The sequence below is a fragment of the Furipterus horrens genome, unplaced genomic scaffold (assembly GCF_987537825.1).
Source record: "Furipterus horrens unplaced genomic scaffold, mFurHor1.1.pri manual_scaffold_8, whole genome shotgun sequence".
In the NCBI taxonomy this organism is placed as follows: Eukaryota; Metazoa; Chordata; class Mammalia; order Chiroptera; family Furipteridae; genus Furipterus; species Furipterus horrens.
Genome location: NW_028327178.1, coordinates 31,866,547 through 31,882,747, shown reverse-complemented (window position 1 = coordinate 31,882,747; position 16,201 = coordinate 31,866,547). Strand labels below are relative to the sequence as shown.

At 35.4% G+C, this 16,201-nt stretch overlaps 1 protein-coding gene across 1 annotated transcript in view; it reads right to left on the bottom strand.

The window, feature by feature from the left end:
• Positions 1-15,787, bottom strand: part of DSC2 (desmocollin 2) — a 30,509-nt gene extending 14,722 nt beyond the window's left edge. Inside the window, exons 1-7 of the mRNA XM_090285683.1 lie at positions 15,411-15,787; positions 8,263-8,347; positions 7,224-7,423; positions 6,168-6,287; positions 4,518-4,673; positions 3,097-3,241; positions 1,794-1,960 (exon numbers count right to left, since the gene is read on the bottom strand). Of these exons, the coding sequence (XP_090141809.1) occupies positions 1,794-1,960; positions 3,097-3,241; positions 4,518-4,673; positions 6,168-6,287; positions 7,224-7,423; positions 8,263-8,347; positions 15,411-15,479 (942 nt within the window). The 5' untranslated portion in view covers positions 15,480-15,787. The remainder of the gene's footprint in view (positions 1-1,793; positions 1,961-3,096; positions 3,242-4,517; positions 4,674-6,167; positions 6,288-7,223; positions 7,424-8,262; positions 8,348-15,410) is intronic.
• Positions 15,788-16,201: the final 414 nt, after the last annotated feature.

Sequence of the window (16,201 nt, the reverse complement as noted above, 5' to 3'; positions counted from 1 at the left end):
ACATTCAAAAAACTACATTTTGTCAAACATAATGTGAATGACACTTTAAAAGGAAAAAACTATTTATTACTAATAATAAACTGGGGTGTTTAAACAAAAATAAGAATTCTAGAACATTTTTATCAAGCCTCGTGAGATTAATGGAAGTAAAGAGTTGATTGTTCAACATTGTTTAATGAAATGTATTCTGCATAACTTAGCAAACCCATATGATGAATGTATGTTACAAAATCATACATGCATGAACTATCCACACAGTATGGATAGACCAATGGGTTTTAATGTAACAATGTATGAAAGTTCATTGATAAGACTTCAGAATGCACTTAGCAAAAAACATTTATGAAAATACCACTTGTCAAGTTTTGGTGTAGTATCAAAGATGAATATCCACAAAGATCTGAAATTACTATTAAAATATTTAATATTCTGCTCTTTTCTAACTTTGTATCTGTTGGGTTTTTTTTTTTTTTTAATGTACATTAGCTATTACTACCTATTATAGTAGACTCACTGCAGGAGATATGGGAATTCATCTGTCTTATATAAAGCCAAGTATTAAAAAGATTTGAGAAACTGCAAAATAATGCCACTATTCTCACTAAATTATTTATTATTTTGGAAAATGCAATTATTTCTCTTTATAAAAGTTTTATTTATGTTAACATGCAATATATCCATTATTATTTTAACTGGGTAATTAAATACATATTTTAAATTTTTATCCATTTTAAATACTAATGGGTAAATACTGATAAATATAACCCACATAAAATGTCCTTGGAATCTTCAAAAATACTTAATATTGCAAAGGGATTTTGAGATCAGAAAATTTAAACAGCATTGGTCTATTCCATGAAAGATAAAGAGAATAAGAAGAAATTAATCTAATATGAAGTTTTAGGAATCAAAGAAATACCTGATAAACATATAATACTATATTTTAAGATTAAGGATTACAAATATGGTAAGTAGGCCAGATAAACTGCTCTAAGAATTCAGCTGAATATATGTTTGATGAAGGAGGTAACAGTTGAATAACCAAGTGAATAAATTACTAAATTATGACAACTGCAGCAAAATGGACAGAATATAAAAGTGAAATACTCTTGAAGGTAATATCAACATGCTTTGGAAAGTGATTTTATCTAGGGGGCAAGAGGAGATACCAAATTTGGAGAACATGATTTCAAGGACATAATAGAAAAGTGATTAATAGGAAAAGAATGTATTAATGTAATTTTGACTAGAAAACATGAGAAGGAGGGCATTTTAGAAGGAAAGAAAAGTTCCATTTTAGATATAGTGCATTTTAGGTATCTCTAAAATATCCAAATAAGTACTTGTAGCAGTAAACCGAAAATGGTAAGCCAGACTAGAGAGATATAGTCTTTCATTTAACCTCTGCAAGGGGAAGAATGCAAAGAACTTTCTAAGGAAGACGTGATGCAGGCAGAAAAAGAAGCATTGTTATCCGTAGATAACAAATTTCTACACATTTTCCAAAAGTTTCACTTTTTATATCTGATATTTGTTTTTAATACTACAAATATTTATATCAGGAAATTCAATTTTATAAAACACAATTCAGGAGAAAACAAATTCGTTTCAAAATTAGTGCACTGCAAAGTTAAGGACCTCAATTAACATAACTTAAAATGCTAATTTTTCTAAAATTAGATTTGCAGCATACTTTTCAAAAACACATTTACAGGTGATATACAGACATATGCAGGTACTATTAAATAGCAATGTGGCAAGCAAATAATTTGTTAACATTGATGTTACTTTACCTCTCTGTCTAGCTGAGATGATGTTGTGGTAATGACACCTGTAGATGGATGCATAAAAAACAGGGTGGGTGACACTGGAAACTGCTCGAGGATGGAGTACTTCAGGAGCGTGTGAAGCGTGCCAGGTTCATCCTTGTCAGTTGCACATACCTGTCCCACGGTGGAACCTTCATATTGAAAAATCCTCTTTAATTTCCAAAACTTTCACATTTTCAACTTTCCCTTTATATCATTCCTTTCCATCTACTCTGAAAATGTTTTGGAACACTTATGTATCAGAGTAATGATAGTTTTTATAATAATAATAGTATGATAATAGTTTGTAGATTTTCATATATAGTATGGCTTTCTTTTAAATATTTCAGCAGCCTAGCATTTTTTGGTATATTTTTTTCTTTTTTAATGTATTGGGGTGACACTAGCTAATGAAATTATACAGGTTTCAGGTGCACAATTCTACAACACATCATCTGTACACTGTATTGAGTGCTCACCACCCCAAGTCAAGTCTCTGTCCATCACCATTTACCAGAAGCCTAACATTTTGGAATTTGGTGACAATATCCACATTTACTGTTTTTAATATATAATTTTATAAATGTTGATAATATCCCTACATGGTCTTTGTATTTCTACACTAAAGAGTTGTAATTTTTCTTTAACCTTTTTCTATTTGCAAGCTTGTACTTAAATTGACCATATGGGTAAGTTTTCTCTAAAAATTTTTGGTCTAGTTAGATCTTTCTAGAGGGAAACTAAAAAACTGCGTTCTGTCTTCCAGATGCAATGGTCCATTCTCACAAGATGAGAAAACATTTGTATTATTCTCAATGACCTTTTATGATTGATTATGTCCAGAATATTGTCAATCATTCAATCACTACAGAACATCAATGGATCTCTTAAAATGCTGAGACTTCAGTTGCTCAAAGCTTACTCTTTTTTGGAGTATATTCTCTGAAAAGTATTTATGTTATCTCAGACAGGAAGGCAAAGTAACATTTACTGAATAACTCCTATTTTTCAGGCACTGTGCTTGGCGTTATATGTGTATTATGCTTCATTTAATCTTCAATCTTGCATATTAATTCCCCATGTTACAGATAAGGCTTGTCAAAAATTTTTTAAATCACCCAAGGCCACAGTACAGAGTGAACTAGTGAAAGAAAGGGTAAAATTCCCCCCAGAGCAGCCTGACATGTAAGTCCTTTTTCCTTACAGCAGGATAACTGGATTTCATAGGAAAACTGAATTATCAAATTGAAACACCAAGTTGCCACACACTGTTAAAGTGGGTACTCACCAACTTTGCTATGTTCAGCAACTGTAAAAATGTAAGTTTCTTCTGTAAAAATTGGGTAATTATCATTTTCATCCTCAATTTTGATTACTAGGGGAAGTGGAAGTTCTGGAGTATATCCATCGGGAGTTGTTGCAAAGGCAACTATCTGTGAAAAGAGTAAAATACGAAGAGTAAAAATAATCTATCAAAATATTGTTCAAATTAGTGTTGGCTTTAAGGTGTAGACTGTTTAGCACTGCAGTATGAGGTTTACCATTTGTTATTGTATTTGGACATGGACATACCTTGATGCCACAAAAGGTGGTTAATTTCATGGTGTAGTATATAGCATTTTATGTTTAAATTTGTCTAATATAATAGCAGATAATTTTGGTCTCCTCACCATTGCTGTATTGTTATTCAAGAGTGTAATTTTTTAAAAATTATTTTCCAAAAACAGTCTTAAGGATTATTATGTTTTGTTTTGTTTGAAAGCTTTAGGTCCATGAATTTTAAATACACTTTTCTGGATGTTTTTTAACTTTGGCTTCTTCAGATTCCAAATATCCCATGTGCAGCTAACTGAGATGTTATCTTGCTTTCTAATACTAATGATGACTTTAGGCACATTGATGGTTATATTTAGATTACTGTCTTCATACAAATGTTTTTGTTTTAAAAAAGGAAAATCAGAAATAGAACAAATGAATGGCTGTAAATTATATGTGAAATAGAATTTATTTCTTTTGATTTTATAATAAATTTCAATTCCAGTTTTTCTCGGAACAACTATCATGGAAAGAACAGAGCTACACAGGTACTTAGAGGGCTATGTGGTAGCAAGTCTAACCCTAAATATTTAATTCAAAGTTTGTGTGTCTATTCAGTTAATTTGGTCTACTGGTAAATAATTAATAAACCCAAAACAGATGTAAAATAATTAATATTGAATGAAGCTAAATGACCAAGTTTTGTTGGAAAATCAATAAATCAGGTTAAATTCTTACATTATTTATCTCATTTCACCATGGGAGGTTACCCAGATGAAGAAAAGATTGAATAATCTTAGAGAAACACTGTCCGTAGTCCATACTTGCTCCCCACAAGTGAATTTTCTCCCATTGCAAAGGGAGAGTTAATTCTAAACTTCACTTAAGCTCCCACCTCTCTCTCTACCATAAAGAGATTCACAGTTCTTTTCTGTCAACTAAATAACTGTTTTTGAAGTGGTACTCTTTTTTCTTTGGAAAAAAAATAGTAAAACTATAATACTAAGAACCTTCTAATAGAATCTATGACATTCTTTTTGCCTCAAGCCAAGGCTGCACTATCAGGTGCACAGACAATGAAGTCAGCAAACAGAAAAAGGTAAATGAATTGAGAATCAGAAAAAAAGTCAAAGTGACTAATTACTAGTATAGTAAATAAACTTTAGACTTTACCTCAAAAGACTCATACTCCTCACGATCTACAGCACGTGTACAATACAGGTTTCCAGTATCTCTCTCTATATAAAATAAGTTTATGGGGTTTCGGTCCACTCCAGGCCCTCTTAAAGAATAGTAAATAGTGTAGTTTCGTGCTGTATCAGATTCAACCTAAAAGGTAAACATTGACACGAGACAAATTTTTGTTTCAGCAAAACTTTCATCTATTTCTATTGAAATAACTAACTGCCATCTTTATTTATTATTATGTATGTATAAAAAGCAACAATAAAATAAGATCATCTTATAATTGAGATATTTCAAGAGTAAGGCATGAAGAAAACATTGTAGTAGTATCTTAGTTTCCCAGAATAACTAACGAATAATTTAAAGGCTAAATGATACCTATATGGACCAAACCTCTAAGGTTTTTCCTGTCCTAGGAAACAAAGTATTCTGAGCATGAAAAATTATATTGTTGCCATTAGAAAGAAAGCAAACTTGAATTTTTACTTTCTACAGGGGTAGGAAAAGTAAATTTACAACTGTAATACAAATAAATAATATAATAATAAATATACAAGAATAAAGTCTGTGTTTCACATACTCACAACTGTAAACTGACTTTTGCCAATTCTGTTAATATAACAAGAATGTCTTGTATGACATCGATGTAAACTGGCAGCCAAGGAGAGTGGACTGGAATGTATATGTATGAACAATGGCAACTTCACTGTACGAGTCAATGGGGGTGATAGATGGCATTCAGTGAGCATGTGTATTGTGTGGCCGTTGCATTCAAGATAACTGAATAAGCAGAGCAATGAATCTGCATCAGGTTTTACATTAAGTTTGAACATTCCTCCATGAAAACTATTCGGATGATTCAGAAGGCCACAGCTATGGGCAACTGGTGATTGGCAGCTTCATCATAACAACATGCCCGCTCATGCATCATGTCTCATGCTGAGTTTTTTGGTGAAATATCAAATTACCCAGGTAACTCAGGCCCCCTACAGCCCGGAGTTGGTGCCCTATGACTTCTAGCTTTTCCTAAAACTCAAACCACCTTTGAAAGGGAAGAGATTTCAGACCTTCGATGAGATTCAGGAAAATACAACAGAGCAGCTGATGATGATTGGGAGAACTGTGAGGTCCCCAGGTGCCTACTTTGAAGGGGACTGAGGCATCATTGTCCTATGTACAATGTTTCTTGTACTTTGTATCTTCTTCAATAAATGTCTCCATTTTTCATATTACATGGCTGGATACCTTCTGGACAGACCTCATATGTGTCTTTCCCATCACAGCATTTGACCTTTTATCAGCAATTTTCTTTCTTTCTTTTTTTTACAGAAGGTGTTTAGGAGTTTTCTAGACTATACCCAGGCTCTGTAATACCCTTGCGGATATGAAAATTCATTAAGATTTGTTTGAGGTCATTAGATGCGTTGTACGATTTTCTTAATGACCTTTGCATGACTAAAACTGCAAACAATATATGCAGGTGTAAAGATATATATTTATATCCATATATTGAAGCATATGATATGCATACACATTCACTCATATATTCATACACTACTATCTTTTAAATAGTCATTGTCCAATTTTTTTTTTAATGGAAACCATAGACCTTCACAGTACAAAAAAAGTAAATTGTACCTGTTTAAGAAAAAGTGGGAAAGGGCCCAAGGAATTCTCCATCATTGAAGAAGGAATTGGAGCCCATCTTCTCTTGGCACGCCTTAGCACTGTTTCTTTATAATGATTTTGCTTTAGTACCTGAATTTAGAAAAAAAGAAAAAATATAATAAAGTCAACAAGCATTTTGTTCTCAAACATTAGAACATTGATACATCTTTCTCCTCTCATGAGGGTTAGCTGGGAACGTATATGACCAAGGAAGAGCTTGAAAATAAAACTAAATGTCAACCCTGCAAAAAGATAGTGAAGAAATAACTGCCCTGTTATCACAACAATCCCCATGAGACAATAACTTGATAAGCATATGGAAGAAAGAGAGGAAATTGGAAGCCTAGAAGAGAAACTGAAAAAGAAATTACTCTTGCCACATTGCCATGCAAAACATGGAAGGAGAGATATGCAAAGAAAATAAGTAGACTACATGCCCTTCTAAGTTTAGCATAAGCATCGACCACTCACCAAAAATTAGGAAGAGCCAGGGAACCAACAGAGAGATCTGTGTCAGAACAAGGAAAGAAAGATAGTGACAACTCTCAGATGGCTACAGTGAGTATTGGCCAATGATAAACGGAAGTTATTTCTCCCTGGGTGTCACAAAGTAATAACCATGGGTGAGGTTCAAACCTCAACCAAAAATAGTCATCTACTTTCTAAGACTAAAAATTATACTGTCTAAGATAATACAAAGCTTCCAGAGACTTTCAAAACTTGTCTTTAAAAAATCTATTCTATAGTAAAGATCAACAAATGTTTCCTTGTGTCTAACCTCAAGTTCTCATACTGTAGCAGATCTCAATTTCTCTTTTTATGTCCCAAATAAAAAGGAATTACAAACTCGAATTAATCCATGTTACAGAATCCTTTTTCCTTTGAACACTGTTAAATGCATCACGGTTTTCATTCATCTTCAAGCTAAATTATCCCATATCCTTTCTGATTCCACATGTTCCCTGGTAATGTTAGTTGCACCTGAAGAAAATACTTCATTATACTTCATTTTGTAGTTTGGCATACCTTTGTTTGATGCTCTAAAAGGACAAGTATTTTCTTTTCTTCTTGGTTTCCAGTGTTGGAAAGTGATATGGTAAAATTTCTCTTCTCGGACGACAAAAGAAGAGCCTTTGTTGTATAGACTGAACCATCTTCTAGAATTTGGAAATCAGGATCACTTGAGTGAATTAGATTTGCAGACTTAAAGCATTCCTTCAGGTTAACTGTAAAAAATACACAGCAATTATTTGAAAGGTAAAACATAACAATATATAGTTTTAACAGTAATATATGCCTGGGGGGACAAAAACTTAAAATTGACTATACTGACACTTGTAAGTTTTTTATTTTTAAAGAACCTATGAAACTCTATGGTTAATTAAATTGTGCTAAACACAAATAACACACATACATCACTTCTAATAATGTATGCTATATCCTTTTATAGAAGGGACATTTATTTTGAAATAAAGGCATGTAAACCCCATTATTTAACTATTTAAACCAACACCAAAAAGTTTTTCTTTATTAATTCTGATTAGGTAGAGAGCAACCTAAGTAAATCTGAAGTAAGTTATACAGAATCTAGAGGATTAAAATTGGCGGTTATTGAATTAAAATATTATTGAACTCTTTATGTCTAATATTAAATAGTCATCATATTCTGTGTTCACATTGGCCTGATCTTTTCTAATAGTTGAGTTATATAAAAGTTAATTGCTGAAAAAATAATATGTGAAATCAATGCAATAAAATGTCAAAATATTTTACGACAAAAATCCAAAAACAAAACCATTAGACTTAAGAAATAATTTCAAAACTATTTCTCAATTTCATAGAAGCGTGTTAAAACCTTCTATTAATGTAAATGTTGATAATTTTTTATTACTCAAGCTAAACCTTTTTATTTCATATAATCATGTTTTTCAATTAAAAAATATTCCTTTCATCGGAATCATACCACATGCATTATAAATGATAATGTACTATGTGAGTTCTAAAAGTTATACTATTTTTACAGATCATACAAATTTGGATTTCACGTATTTTGGCAGTTTCTTACCTCTACCAATAAATTTCTCAGCATCCAGTTTGGAGGGAACATGCAGTGTCACTTTTTTGCAGGCATCACAGGCAAATGTTAAGACCTAAAAAATCAATTAAATATTATGCATTAAAAAAAAGATATTTTTAGCCCTGGCTGGTGTGGCTCAGTGGATTGAGTGCCAGCTTGCTAACCAAAAGTTTGCCGGTTCAATTCCCAGTCAGGACACATGCCTGGGTTCCGGCCAGGTCCCCTGTTTGGGGTTTGCAAGAAGTAACTAATCATTGTATGTCTCTCACACTGATGTTTCTCACCCTCTCTTTCTCCCTCTGTTCCTTTCTCTCCAAAAATAAATAAATGTTTTTTTAAAAGATACTTTTTATGTATATATAGTTTACATAAACTATAAATTTGTATAATTATAAATCAGTTTATATAATTAACAAAATAACATAGAAAACATACACTGGCATAAAAAAGTCAGGAAAAAATTGTGTCAAGGGAAAAGAATAAAATAATAAACTAAAAATCATGACTCGCTCCTTCGCTGAGCATGTACATTCAGAGACTCTCTTACCTTACTAGGCTTTGTTTTGTATTCTGTAAAATAAACTTAATAGTAATTTCACAATCTGAGTAGGTATATTGAGGAACCAACAGCCTACACAAGAGAGTGCTGAAACTATTAGGCAAGCAGCCCAGGTGAATAAATAGGAAAGAGAAACAAAAACAAATTTAATGAGGCAACAAAATATGTCAATTAATTGTCAATTGCTTAAATGAGCTGTAATACCAAATCAGTAATAGCCTAAATAAAACCTTAATGCTTTTAAAGGGTAGCATTAACTTATTGCTGTGGATGATTTGTAAAGTATTTATTTAATACCCCACAGAAGCAAGCAGATAACTTTAAAATATAAACTTATTTTGAAGGGGCATCTTCTCATAAATGAGAGTCATTTTAGAAAATATTTCACTTAAAATTTTTCAATGAGTAGTGACTTATGGTGAACCAATTCCAATACAATATATATTTGAACACACTGGAATTTAATTTCATTTTTTCTGAAATTTTACAATTGATGTTTCCAAAATACTTACAATTTTTCTTTATAGTTTAACCAAATGCAGATTTTAGTAAAACTAACATCTACATCACTATTTACAAAGTCCATAAACATAAATTAAAAAAAACAAAATTTAGATAAAAATGTTTACTTCCAATATATATTAAAGAACCTTTAAAAAAAAGAAACTTTAATTATCTAATTTTAATTACATATGAAGAGTCAGGTAGAGTAGGAATTTTGTTTCACTTGGAACTTGGGGATGGACACAATGAAGAGAGTGTATTTGAACTAGAAATTAAAAGATGAGAGGGACTGTCACTAGTTGCATAGTGACATAGAAAACCGAAGTAGAGTCAGCTGACTGAGGATTCAAGTTGACTAAAAACATACATCCACTTACTCATTCAGCCAACATTTACAGATTGCTTACTAGGTGCTAGGCAGTGCTCAAAGGCTACAGCAATGAACAGAGCAAAGTCCTTGAATTTACTGAGATAACATCATGAGAGACAAAAAAAAAATTAATACACAAATGCACAAAGGTTACAAAATGGAGAGAGATAGATATTACGAGAAAAACAAGACAGGAAGAGAGGGTGACAGAGGGAAGAACAGAAGCTTGAATCAAATGAGGAAATAAACAAGTTCACCAACAGAAGAATCTTCCAGGTAGAGCAAAACCAAAACAAAGGCCCTAGAAGGGGACTTCACCTGTGTCTTGGAGGAACAAAACAGAGGTCATCATAGTAGAGCACAGTGAGAGAAGAATAATAGGAGATGATATTAAAGAGACAATGCAGAGGCATATCACGTAGGCTCTAAAAGGCCATAATAAGGAGTGCAGAGAGAAGCAGCATCAGGTTTAGAAGCGGTAGAGAGGCATAATCTGGCAAGTGTTTATATATAACCATTCTGGTGGCTATATGACAACAGATTCTGCAGAAGCAAGAGTGGAAGCAAGGAGACCAATTTGGACGCTACAGGAGGAATCCAAGAGAGGAAGGATGGCTACTTGGACTAAGGTAAAAACAGAGAAGACAAGAAAGGCTGGATTAAGACAATACTTTGACTAAGTGTCTTATACATCCATCCATTCATGCATTCAATAAATATTTATTGAATCTCTATGTTCAGACACAGAGAAGTAAACATGGTCTTCACAAAACACTCAATTCAAAGGTAAGGCATATTTGTAATTTTAATAAAGTAGGGAAGTATGGGGTGCTATGGGAGAGAAGGGAAAACTAGCCTTCTGTAAGAGCCAGATAATGGCACCTGAAGAGTGGTTACAAGTTCCCCATGTCATGAAGAGGCAGAGTTTGCATATTCTGAAGAGAGAAAAAATATGCAAAGGCCCAGAAATGACACAGACCTGAACAGGAAAATATGGAATAGCTGGTGCATGTAGCATGGGGAGAACAGAAGTTTAAAGTGTATTCAGAGAAGTAGGTGTGGTCAGATTCTGAATAGCATTAACAAAATATATGGATCTTACTTCCTAAAGAGAATAACACCAAGATTTGTTTTAAGCAGATAAATTACATAAGAAGCTTCTGATCTGAATAATGTAAGTCTGACCAGTATGGATAATGAACGGGAAACAATTTTCATTTCCAATAATGGCAGGTAGGTCATTCAGTCAAACCCTGATGCCCAAACTGAAAATGATGGATACTTTCTTTTGTAAGGAATTGTTAGGCAGAAACTGAGTATAAAGCAGGGACAAAGAGCAGTAACTAGAAATGACTTTTGATCTGAAAAGATTTTACTCTTGTTTTTTTTTTTTATTCCACAGAAAGGAGTGAAATCAAAGCACCGGCTTGTCTAAGATCTAAGACAAGAGTTGGCCACCTTAACCGGGGATTCCAATGCAAAGCCTTCATTGCAGGGGTGAGCTGGAAGTAAAATGGCCCTGGCGTGGATCTGTAATCAACATTCATATCACTTGGCTTGGTCTGGGAACCTCATGCCATTGACTAACAAAGTCCTGGCATGTGATCAAAACTCTAGATGCTAAAAGACATTTGACCAAATTCAAAAACCACTCTTAGATTTTCTTTTTAAAAGGCCCCAAGATAAGAATTGATAATTACTTTTTCAATATGATTTTTATATTACATTATAATCATGACATCAATGGGAAAGCACAAGCAACAGCCACAGTAAAGTCAGAAACAAGTCAGTATTTACAATTAACATCACATTAATGTATATCAGGCAAGAGAGATATTAGATGACATATGAATTAGAAAGGGGTGAAAAAAATCTTTTTTTGCACTTGATATGACTATTTATTTGGAAAACCCCAGCAAATCAACCAATATATTATTTTAAAACAATAAGAGAATTTCAGTAAAGGAGCAGCAATTACAATTAAAATATAGAAATCATTAGTATTCATACACATAAATAAAAGCAGTTAAATAATATAATGGGAGAGAAAAAATCATTTTCAAAAGCAATAAAATAGAATGTCAAGAAGTAAATGTAACAAGAAATATGTAAAACCTATTTGATAAAAATCTGAAAATATTTCTGAAGAACACAAAAATAGACTTCTACAAAGATATGCCTTTATTTTGAAAAAGGAAAATAAACATAAATATATTAATTTTTACTATATTATAAATTTTATGGTCCTAATAAAAATCCCAGTAGTATTTTTTTCTGGAACTAGACAAGTTGACATAAAAGATAAAAACAAAATATCAATAATTAAGAATAGACCAGAAAATTATGAAAAAGAAAAGCAATGAAAGGATATTAGCCCTAGCACATATTAAAGGATACTATAAAATCTCAATAATAAAAATAATGCAACATTGGTACATAAAAAACTGAAAGATATTAGATGCATACAAATTGGGAAGGATTAAGTAAAAGTTTCTATTTTCATTTGTTATAACTGTATACAGTCCATAAAGGTAGTAACTTTTTGTTAACATTCGTCAACTGTGTATGAGTTTCTATTTCTTCACACTCCTGGCTACACAGCATGCTGTCAAACTTTTGGATGTTTGTCAAATAAGAAATGACATTTCAATGTAGTTTTAAATTCATCTTTTCTTATTATGAATGAGGCTGGAATATTTTCATGGGCCATATTTATTAACTTGTGAAATTTTTCATATGTTCTTATTACACTTCTTGATTTAGAAGAGGACTTTACATATTAGATTAACTTTTTAAAATATGATCTATAAATATTTTTTCCACCTTGTCAGTTATCTTTGACTTTGCTTATGATGTTTTTGTTTCATCTGATATAGTTTCTGGCCATGGATAAGTGTTTTTGTGTGTGTTTCAATATAATTGATTTTCTTGATTTTAATAAATGGCTTTTGAAATCTGAGCCATAAGTAGGCCTTCTTGACTCCAAATTTAAATAGAAATGTATCATGTTTTCTTGTTATCTATCTGGTAACATATGTTATATTTAAATCTTTCACATGTTTGAAATTTTCTGTGGTGTTCTGCACGAGTCACTTGCCAAATGACTGCCTAGATCAAGTACTATAGTCTCATACCACATATACATAGTATAGCATTATATATATACATATATCTCCTTAATGAAGTAATATGACATTTATCATAAAAAAGCTTTCTATCTAGTTATATACAACCTTTATTGAGGGAAAAGAGAGCTTGTGACCAAATTTACAGTCACTTAAACTTTTATCTGGCAACCCCATTTCTGGTATTCTATTCTATTGATACACCTGCCCATATATGAAATAACATATATACAGGTATATTCATTGTGACATTATTTGTAATAGCAAAGAGCAATAGCAGAGGTGATGGATAGCAATAAAGATATTCATGAGATATTTCTGAATGTAGATTTAATGGGACTGAATGATGGTTTAAGGGAGGGGAACAGTGAGGAAGGAAAAACAAACAGCTTCAGGACTTTTTACTTGAGGGACAAGGTGCATTGCAGTGTCATTTATTCAAATACAGGACACTAGAAGAAAAGCAACATTGTTTGGAAAGATAAATGTTGTGTCACACATCATTGTAGGCAGAGAGATATAAAGGCCTATTGTTCAAAATAAATTTAGTATATGGAGGCACCTGGATGATATCTTAGGGACAAGACCTAGAATAGGGAGTTCGATTCTGAATGGTCAGGAATAACAAAAGAAAAGAGGAGTGAATTTCAAGAAAAGGCTCAATCTACAAGGTAGAATTGTATAAGGAGTGATTTGGATTTAGCAATAAAGATGTCTGATTATCTGAGAGAGAAAAATTTCATTAGATGTTTAGACAGAAGCTAAAGTTCAAGTGGTTAAGACACATGTGAGGTGAGGCAATATTAGGAAGTGGGGATAAGCTGATGTGTGGAATGGTGAAGGATTCCTTGGTTGTATTCGGAGCATGAAATGTAAAGGGTGTCCCCCAAAGCCACGCTTATTTAATAATAGCTACTCAAATAGTCTTTATGCATCTATCCCACAAGACTCACAGCCACAACTACCAGCTGAGGCTGGCAGAGCTCTGCAGGAATACATGGAAAGCATCAGAACACTAGGCCTTCCTTCCAGTTTGAATGTAGGAGAACAAGGGGTGCAATAAGAGCCCATGCTCTTTTTGTCTCCACCCCTCTTCTGGTCTTTCCTGCTTTGAAGCTAAGGAAGGCCACAAAAATGGGGATTATTCTATGTATTTATTCACTTACAATCACTTTCTTCTAAAGAGGATCTGAGATTAACGCAGAAAGTTCTGTTGTAAATATATACAGAGCAATGCTATTTGGTGGCTGTGACTAATCACCCCTTTTTCCTTCAAAGAACAATGACCAGTGGTGTAAACAGAACTGGCAACTTTATTAGGAATCTAACCAAAGTTCATTCCTGGTCATTGACCACATATTTCGTGACTGTTACTCAGTTTGTTCTTGGTTTCTTCAACAGTAAAGTGTTAACTGCTGTGCATGTGGCCTTTTCTATTTTATTAATGTGCCCCAGGGATTTAGTTAACAGTTTTGGGGTCCAAGGAGTTCTAAGGACTTTCTAAGAATAGAAACAACTACAATTTCATTGTTTACAAATTAAAGGAATTTGCTTTCAAATGAGAGCTATAGAGAAGGGCAAACAATCCAACTATTTCAGCCCTTCAGTTCCACCACAACCAGAAGGAATCTTCCCTTGTGTGCGGTAGTCCTTGAGATTTCACAGGAGTCTCAATGTCACAAGACACCAGCGACCTGAGCACTTTCTCATATCCGGTCTACTTAATGTTCCTCCTTTCAGGAGACCCAGGAAGTCCAGGATGAGCACCTCTGATCCCACACTCTCTCAGGGACTGCTCCCCCGCACTGGATTTCTGCGCCTTCTAGTCTCCAAATGAGATTCCAGTCTCTTCTTCCAGGGAGGGTGGAAAGAAGGCTGTCCTGCCTCAAATAAGGCCACCCCCTTATACCCTCAGCTCTGGGTGCGTAGGGTCTTCGCTCTTGTGTTTTGTAAAGTGGGAAGGAAGTGAGAGGGCAGGGGGGCAGAAGAATCCAAATGCCTCCGGGTACAACAGATCTAGATGACCAATTTCTCCAACGTTAAGGGGAAGGTAACCTCACAGGGTGAGAAAAAAATAAATAAACTACAAATGACCACCTAGAGCCCCCCCCAAACCCCCCAAAGCGCGTAGTTCTCTTTCACCCAAAGACCGTACTTCACGTCGCGTCCGCCCAGAGGGTGCCCTCTTTAGTTGTCTGAACCTGCACCAAGGCAGAAGCTACAGAACCTTTCCAGGAAAGTCGAGAGGCGCACAGGTGCAACACTGGCACACGGCGCTTCTTCCTCGTACCCAGAGGCCACTCTTTCGGATGGGCGTTTGCAGCTGCTACCTTCGTCTCTACCTGCCTGCTCTGATTTTATCTACAGGATACACCCTTCTCTTCCCCTTCGGGATCGCGGCACCGGGGCACCATCCTTCCTGTCTGCCCTCCCCCACCGCAACCAACTCCATTTTTTTAGAGATCCCAAGGCCCACGAACTCCACTTTGCCCACCACCCCTGCTCCCAGAGTGTCCCCCTTGGTCCCTAATTGATTGGAGCCCTCTCTAGGTAGCCGGTGGCGCGGGCAGCCACTCACCGTGAGGGTCAGCAGGAGCTGCCGGCAGAGAGCTGCGCTCCAGGAGCGCGAGGCTGCGGCTGCCGCCATGGGAGGACTCTGGGCGGGTCGCGGCCAAGACACCCGGAGGCCCGGGTGGGAGGGATCCGCGGGGCAGAAGGCCACGGCCGGGGCGCGAGCTGGGCCCGCTGCGCAGGAGTGGTAGGCGGTGCGCGGGGAAAGACGCTTTTCTTCTAGGTTTCTCTGAAGCCTCCACTTCTTACTCAAGGGGCCGAAGGTGGGGCCCCAGACGCGTCGGAAACACACCGATCGGCCCCTCCTTAGTATTTTCTTAAGTCTTTATTTAAGAGCGCACCGGGTGGGAACTCCCTCTCGCCGCCACCCTTTTACCTGCGCTAGGTGTTTCTCACCAGCGGACGTCACCTATATGCCCCATCTGCCCCCCGCCCCGTGTCCGCCTGGAGGATTAGTAGGTAGCCCTGCCCAGCAGAAGCCCTGACTCTACAAAGACTCACTCCCGGACCGAGTCTGCCCCAGGTAAAAGGCGAGGGTCCAGCGCGTTCGGGCCGAGGCTCCGCCTCTCCGACCGCAGCTGGTCAGGGGTCGCTGCACACCGTCAAAGACCGCCTGCCAGCCGCAGACGCCTGGTTTCTTCCTGTCACAGCTGCCGGGCTCGCCGGTTAGAGGGCTGACTCCAGGAAGACTATTTTACAAACTCTTCGCTGAAGCAGATTTACTGCAGACATCCACGTGTAGTTCAGACAAGGTTTTCAACTGTAACACACATCTTTTTTTGAGGTCTTGGAGGTTTT